We start from the raw sequence: 8776 nt of genomic DNA on the forward strand, positions 1-8776 counted from the left end.
GATGAATAAAAAAATGTATTTAAATTACTGTGACTGTAGTATAGTGATTGTTAAAATATTTATTTTTTTATAATATTAATAAAACAAGTAAACTAGTAAACAAACGAATTTTTCGAGGAATAAAAATGTATACTGTAATATAGTGATTGTTAAAATATTTTTTTATAATATTCATAAAATAAAACAAGTAAACTAGTAAATAAGCATATTTTATTTGAAACCCAAAATAATAACTATCTCCTACATATGTAATCTAAGCAACAAGCAAAAATAAAATGGAACGTCAAGTATATAGAAAAAAATATATATATATCTTAAAATATGGAAGACATCATATATTTTAAAAAATAGATCTAAGTAAACTAATAGATATAACAGAAAATTATATAAGAATACCCAGAATAACAAAAAGTTGACATCTTATACACTACATAATACATACATAAATATAACTAAAGTATTAAAATGTTAGTGGATACAAATCTTGAAAAAAAAAACTGTAAACAGTATTATATTTATACATAATACAAGAAAATATTTATACATAATACAAGAAAATATTTAGACTTAAGATGAAACGCTTAATAATACCTAATAAATAAAACTGTTACAAGAGAGAAAAGTGTCCCCATGGTAACGTGTTTATGTTATCAGCCATAATAAATCTTTTGTTATCACAAGGATCTAAAGCTAATTTTTTTACATGTATAGAATAATTATTGTGGTTTTTTGACTGAATTGTATTGAAAGATAGATAAGATTTCTTATTGTGAAAAAGTGATGTATAGAAATCTTCGAATGTTAAACGACTAGAAGCAGACTTGCTAACACCCTTAAGTTTCGCGTTAGAGTCTTTTCCTTCGATTCTATACATGTAAACCTTTGATCTGAGACAAATAAATTCCGATAAAATTTTTCCTTTTAGCTCGTCCTTCATCATACCAGGAGTTTTTTTGTTAACTTTTGGAATACAGTATGGATTAGTATCGTCATATTCAGACGTATCAAAGAAATTCTTACAGTCTCTTTTAATTATGTCATAAATGGACAGTTCTGGATTTACACATTTACTAGTAAATTCAAAAACAAAAGAGTCTGTGTCCATATAACAAAGCTTAGTACTAAAAAGCGGTTCAATTTTATTTAAGACATAGTCATAATAAAAACTATACATCCGAATTTTGGAAAGTTCTAAAATGGTAAAGCCCGCATATATTGGTTTATTAAAAAGTATATTAGTTTTATTTAATTCGATAGATATTAAATTTTCGTCGTATATTTTAACATTTTTAAATTCAGGTCTTGAAATATATTTACGAGCTGAATTCCAGTTTCTAACTAGTTTAATATTTCGTTTCTTTCTATCTCGTTCTATAGTTTTTCCAAAATTTGCATTAATTAATAATTTAAAAAAATCCTTCTCGAAATCATTCTTGGCTTCCATTCTTTTTTTCGTATTAAATTCAATATATGATTTAAGCCAAGGCTTTTGACTAAATTCTAAAACTCTATAAATGTCTTTTAATATTAGACCATGTCTTAAACATAGACACAAATTTTCAAAATGAATTACATACTTATGTTTATCGTTTAGTGTACAGAGCAATTTTGTTTGAGATTTTGAATTCGGACAGATTTTGTGTTCGGGACAAAAAGGCAAAAATTTATGTTGATCGTGCAAATGCGACGGATAGATTAGGTCTACTTCTAAAATAATTGATTTTTCCTTTGAACTTCCATACTTACTAGTAACTCGATCAAAACATTTTAATAAATTAAACTTTAAAATTTCAACCTCGAACTGTTCTAACCATCGAAAATCGTTAAATGGTAAATTTTGTGATTGAGCCCATCCATATAAATTATTTAAATCCCAATAAGATAAATAAGTATGTGGTTTTGTGTTATCGAAATTTTCAGAATAATACGGGTTATTAGATTTACTATAACGACAAATTGCTTGACACACCCCTCCTCGTATTCCTTTTTCTATAAATAAAATTTGATCTATATCGGTTAATAATTTTAAATTAATTTTCGACATTTTTAAAGCCGCTGCCCATGAAAAGGAGGGTAATGTTAGAAAAGCGGCTGCATCTAATCCATAATACTTGAAAGACAATTTTCGAAAATTTTCAAATATTGATGTTAGTAAGAGAACGTCAATCTTTAGATAAATATCGCTATAATCACCCATATTATTCACATTAAAAGTAGACCAAACCATTTGCGCATGCCGATACTCTTCTTCAGATATATTTTGGTTTTTTAACAACGAATAAAAACAGTTATGTGGTGGTAAAATAGTATCGTTAAGTTTATCCCAATCGTCTACATAATCATACGGAAATACTCCCTTCCTCATAGCTAGATCGAATTCTAATTCATTATTAAAATGTATTCTTAACGGTTGCAATAATTCTCTATCCAAATTATTCGCTAGCGTTTCTAACGATGCAGGCAAAAATTTAAAGGAATCCAAAAACATTAATTTTATATCACCGAAATACACGGAAAGAGAAATATAATTTTCATGATTTAAAGGAAGTATTTCCACATGGGAAATTTTTGAAAGTTCTCTAATGAATACATGTAAATCATAATTTAAGTTGTGAAAGAAAACGGGAATAGTAGTATCAGTTTGAATCTGTAAATTACAATTGTTACAAATACAAGAAATATAACGCCCTGTATAGTGATCGTGATGACGGACTTTAAAATTCGCACTAGTAAATATGTTATCGCAGACTGTACAACTTGTGGTTTTAATGAAATCATTAAGTTCGTCCTCATTTAGGGATACGTAATTTTTATGTTTTACTCTTAATTCTTTGAATATATTTGAAATTTTAAACGATTCTTCCTTTAGCTGATTCACGAACCACACGGCACACTTTTCTCCTCGATATAAATTAAATTTATTCAGGTCACTATTAAATGAACAAACAATATTATATGCTACACTATACGGCTCGTGGATTTGATAATTAGTGTTAAATGACCTATCCGGATTAGATTTACAGAATTGAATTTTTTTCGTAAAACACTCAAAATCTGCATATATAACGAAAGGTCTTAGAATTAGAGCTTTAAAATTTTTAAATTTTAAAACAGAATCCGATTCACTAGGTGTTGTTACTTTAACAGGTGAAAATAATAAACAATTTTCACGATGAGTTTGGTATTTCTTTTCGCTTGAAAAATGATTAAGACAGAGTTCACAAACAAAAAAGGAACTTTTAGATTTGGTTACGTGTTCTTTTACTAATTTCGATAAATCCGTAATTAAGCAATAATGTCCATTTTTTTGGTATTTTGAAATGAGATATAATAAATTAATATGCTTTTCTTTAACTATTTTTGTGTGATAGTAAGGACCTATAATACATTTTGATTTATTGTCAATGCCAAATACGTTTATTGATATATTCGGATTCTGTTTTTCAAACTTAGATATAGAAGTTAGGGCTACAGGAAATTCGATATTTTTAAAATTTAAAAAGTCGTGTATGTTTTGAGGATAAGAATTTACATTTTCACAATCATTTTGAACAGGAAATAAATGAGCTAGTATACACCAAGCAAAACACCTTGAATCGTTATTTTTTATATTAACAATGCCTTTGCCGCTTAACCAGCTTGGAAGGGAAACGTAGGTGGCTCCATTGATTGGTGAATACTTGTTAATCGATACTATTAAATGTGAAATACCTAGATATCTCCATCCAGACCCACGATGTTCAAATTCTTCCAGCTTAGTCAATAGTATAGCTTGAAGTTCTTGTAGTATTCTCGACACATTACTTGAAGATAACACTTCTTTGTTGACAGTTCCAAATTGTTTGATTTCTTCTTCCCCCGTAGAGGGCAATTCAAATAGGCAACAAAGTTTTAAATTTACTTTAAAAGACTGCAATTTTCTAAGTATATTTTTAAATCTAATTTTTAATAATTTTGAACATTCGTTTAAAAATAATTTAGTGTCAGTGTGAGATATATTAACTATTGATGCTGTTATTATTCTTGATTGAAAAGCTGAACTAATCTGGAATTAAAAACGGGGAAAATAAATAAAATTATTTAAATAAAAATTGTAAAAACTTACTTGTTTCCATAAAATTCTCTTCGAGGATGAAGATGTACTTCGAACTCCACTGCCATGTATAATTTTCCTTTGAATTTGAATATTGTACGATTTTAGTAAAGCCAGTGCATTTTCTATTTGCAACTTTTCCCCAAATGTTAAATTATCATCCACCTTCAGTTTTCTTAGAACCAATTTGATATTTTTTTTGTTTAATTTTAAAAATCTGTCCACTTCATTTTGTGTTTTAACAAGTTTAAATAGTTTTCCTGTAGTCCGTAAGATGTCTTCCATATTTACTAATTTGTGAAGTCTACTGTTCGAATTCAAATATATTCACAGGGTTGGCTAGACCACCGATCGTCTTCTTTCCTAAATATTTTATGTAGCAGCCAGTGCCACCCAAAAGCTCATCAACGACTGGTTTCGTCATTGAAGTTGCTATTCTTTTTGGTAAGAAAAATACCCCTTCTTCCACTTCAACCAATACTGTATCGCCATAGGCACCACGCATTTTTTTTAAATTTAAAACCTTATATTTTTCATTGACCTTTAGCGTTTCCACAGATATTTTTGGTTTGTATTCACATCTACTGACACTGTTTAACCTTTCCATTTTTTCTTTTATTGTTTAAAACACAGAAAAAAATAAAAAAAATCAACTGTTACTTGATGAAGCAAAACGGTAACTAAGCAAATATTGAATGATGATTTAAATTTATATTTTCTTGTAATATATCTGAAAAAAGAGGGGGGGTATTACTAAAGCATAGGCGTAGGTAATAGTGTTTTACTTACATAAATATAGGAAATTATCTTGTTCAATTTAATTGATGCATTCTAATTCTAAATATTCTGTAATCAGCACAAAATGGACAAAATTTTAGGAACCTATTTGGCTTATACAGCCATCCTTTCTCCATAATGATTTTGTTAAGTTTTTTACAACCACTGCAAATATACAATTTTGTTCTAGCTACTTCTGGTTCCATTTTCTTTTTATTGATACTATAACTTAAGCAAAGCGATAACTAAGCAAATATTGAATGATGATTTAAATTTATATTTTCTTGTAATATATCTGAAAAAAGAGGGGGTATTACTAAAGCATAGGTGTAGGTAGTAGTATTTTACTTACATAAATATGGGAAACTATATACTCATCCGTCTCTACACTCTTCCGTCTCTAACATTTACCATTACCACATGTTTCATAATTATATTAAACACTGTAAAAGCAGAACAGACGGGGCAGAATCTATAGAAGGGTGGTGTCTCATGCACCATACCCTTTTCGACCGTTATTTTCGAAATTCTTCTACAATTTGTGCACATATACAGTTTTTTCCGAAATACTTGACGATCCATTTTTTTTTACTTGTTGCTACGTTACTGTTCTTAAGACGAGTGAACGTTTTGTTTTTCATGTCTTCTGAGGTAATATAAAAAAAACCGCATTTGGAAACCAATATGGTTTCCTATAAAATTTTATAAAATGATAAGCTCGTGTCTTTTTTTTATGCGAAAAAGGAAAACCGTAAACCAATATCCGCTAGAGATTACACTTGTTTAAAAAATATTTTTTTTTAAATAAAATCAAATTCTTAATAGTTAATCAAAAAACGTTTATTCAATTTAGAATACAATATACAATTAAAAACAAAAAATAATTATCTCGTACAACGTACAAGATAATTCAAATTAAACAATTGCAGACTTTTGAATCCAGCTGTTGAATTTCTTGTCAAATCCTAGCCATTTCACAAAAACCTTGTTACCCTTTCTTCGTATGACTTTCTCCACTAAATATGTGTTAGGATAATTTGTTCGTTGTAGCTCTTCCTCATAAAAACACCCCTTTATAGGGTTTCCTTCCAGATCCGACAATAAGTATGTGGGTGGGTATAATGAATTAATTTCATTAATTCTAAACAACTCTGTGGTCCAGCTGGGCGTATATCCTTTCTCAAAAAAATGTTTATATTTCGAGATTCGTACAGTATCCCCCAAATTGTACTTATTTCTTCGAAAATATTCCCTATCGTTGCGTTTGTATACAGTTGAAAGTAGTTTTTTTTCATGTTTTTTGGTTACATTCTTAGGCTTCATTTTAATTGTTCTGTGTACTGTATCGTTGTATTTATTGGTCACATCTTGAAGATGATCTAGCCAATTATAAGATCCGTTGATATGAAATTCTTTATAGAGTTTAGTTTTAAGAGTTCTAATCACTCTTTCCACAATAGCACACTTAATTATACTATAGGTATGATAATGATTTATGTTATAATTGTTCATGAGTTTGCGGAATGGTAAATTTAAAAATTCTCGTCCTTGGTCGTACTGCAGGTTTTTAGGTTTATGCTCTACATCATTTAAGATAGACTGCATAGCTTCGGTTACGTTTTCGGCAGACTTGGTTTTTAAAGGTCTCGTCCAGAGATATTTCGAAAAACAGTCGATTACGACTAAAATGTACTTGTACCCACGATTGGCAAAGGCCAAATTTTGAAAGTCGGCCAAATCTATTTGAAACAAATCTCCTATTGATTTCACTACCGTTTTTCGTCTTTTGAAATTCTTTCTTGGCGCCTTATATAATTCATTAACAATTTGCGTTTTCACATCACCCATCTCTCTCTCTCTCTGTTTATTACTTAATCTTTTCTAAATTATTTGTTGCTATTTCAATAGCTTTCTTTTGTGCTGTTAATTTTCTATCTAATTCTTCTTGTACAATTTTCGTAAATTCTCTACGTAATTTTTTTTCTATATTCTGTAGACCAAATTCAAACACTTCAATACCCTTGTTAATATCCCCTATAGTTTTTGTTGTACTATCCTTGATGTTATTTCGCAAATCTTCGGTTGTAGAATTGATTTTTTGTTCAATTTCGAAATATTTACTATCGATATATTCTTGATTTTCCTTCTTCAAAAGTAAATATTTCTTATCAGTAAGCTTATCAACGTAATTCTTTGTAGTGTAATCCTGAGAATTTACCGGATCAATAGCATTAGAAAATTTTCTACCTTTTAGATCAAAGTTGCCGTCTGTTGTGTAGGAAAACTGATACTGCAAGTGGTTTTGACTTGCCCTTTGTCGATCCCTGGTAACCAGAGACGTACGTCCGAACTTGTCTAGAGACATTTTAATACTGAGGGTTAAATTATAGATTCATTTAATATATAATTTTAGCTTCACGTAATTCCTCTTCTATGGCATTGATTTCATTCAAGTGTGAATTATTTCCGGCATTTGTGGATGCATGTAATAGGGCTAATCGAGACACCAATTCATTTGGATCGTCCCAATAAACATAGTCGATTTTATTTGTGTTGTAAATATTATTATTATTATTGTTGTTGCCACTACCCACAATTCTACCCTCTCTTGTAGCAACAATAGGTTTCATAATATTTTTATATTTCCACGATCTACTACCTCTTAACTGGTTTGTGTTATTAAAATCCCTATAGGGAAGATTAGTTTGCAATACGATTTTCCTATAATTATTCAATTCTAATCTTGAATAATTTTCAGGTCGTTTTTTAAACATTAATTCGTATAGACCTGGTGTACCGGTATATTTGTTTTTACCAACGAAAAAATCTCCATCCTTTGTTATACGTAAGGCTACATTTCCGATTTCCCATGTTTCGTTTTCAACGTTAAATCGTGGACCAAAAACATCATCATATACGTCTTTATTGTGGAAAATTTCCAAAATATATTTTTTCGGCAAATCTGAATACTTCTGAAAGGATTTTTCTAAATTTTCACTGTACCTAAATGGCTTCCTTTTAGTTATTTTTTCCTCCTCTTGCTCCTCCTCCTCCTCCTCTTCCGCGCTCTGAATGTCACTATCCGATTGAGCAGATTCATATACTAAGGTTTGATCGATCTCGCTTTCATTATCGATTTGAGTGCTACTACTATTCGAGGGGTGCTGGTGGCTGGATATTTTACCGACCATACTCTTCCTTGCTTTCTTCTTCTTCTTGAAAAAAGACTTTCTAGTAATTTTCGAAGGTTTTGATGGTAAAGTGTTTGTCGTAGAGATTATCTTATTAATTTCTTCTAAAGGATCAGATATAGGCTTTAGTATATATTTATCCCCTAATTTTATTCTGTTTATCACAAGCAACATCATCGAAAATTATAATGGAATTTTCTTTTGCCTCACTGGGATCTATTATCTGTTCGTTTTGATCGTAGGTAAAGTATCCTATTCCTTTTATTTTGCTAATGACATTCTGTAATAATTCATATTTCGGCTGAAACAATGACTTCGAAAATACGTATATATTTTCAAACCGCAATCCATTCGGTTCAAATATTAGACTTAACAACGCATTTGTTTTACCACAATTACTCGGACCACATATTATAGCTCTAATAGTATTAGGTAGGAGAGAACCATGACGGGTATTTTCGCAAACAACACTTACATCTTGATTTTGAACAGGTAATAATACCTTTTGCTGAACGAACCTCATTCTACAACTGCTTAGATAAGACTAACTGATTTCGAAATAGTTCGATTATTTTATTTGCATGACAAATAAAAGGCGGGTAGCTTCGATATTTAGTTTAGTATTATGTTAGTTGTCGAAGGGAGCGGACTGCTGAACAAGGTTATAAATTCTTTACCTGTAGAACTTCATATACCGGGTTATCAGTATTGTGGA

The 8776-nt window shown here is 29.8% G+C and overlaps 1 protein-coding gene across 2 annotated transcripts; it reads right to left on the reverse strand.

Annotated features, from left to right (window-relative positions):
- Positions 1-405: 405 nt before the first annotated feature.
- On the reverse strand, positions 406-5708 carry LOC115890903. Of its 2 annotated transcripts, none has more exons than XM_030911256.1 (3): positions 5223-5708; positions 4106-5165; positions 406-4045 (listed from the first exon to the last, which is right to left on the reverse strand). In XM_030911256.1, exons 2-3 carry the CDS (start codon positions 4376-4378, stop codon positions 608-610), a joined length of 3711 nt encoding a protein of 1236 aa, XP_030767116.1. In that variant the 5' UTR covers positions 4379-5165; positions 5223-5708; the 3' UTR covers positions 406-607. The 2 variants fall into 2 exon arrangements, with proteins under 2 accessions (XP_030767116.1, XP_030767115.1); XM_030911255.1 differs by having other exon boundaries at positions 4106-4823; positions 4883-5708.
- Between the last annotated feature and the right edge of the window lie 3068 nt (positions 5709-8776).

Source organism: Sitophilus oryzae, unplaced genomic scaffold (genome assembly GCF_002938485.1).
Source record: "Sitophilus oryzae breed Bouriz unplaced genomic scaffold, Soryzae_2.0 scaffold_937_pilon_pilon, whole genome shotgun sequence".
Classification (NCBI taxonomy): domain Eukaryota; kingdom Metazoa; phylum Arthropoda; class Insecta; order Coleoptera; family Curculionidae; genus Sitophilus; species Sitophilus oryzae.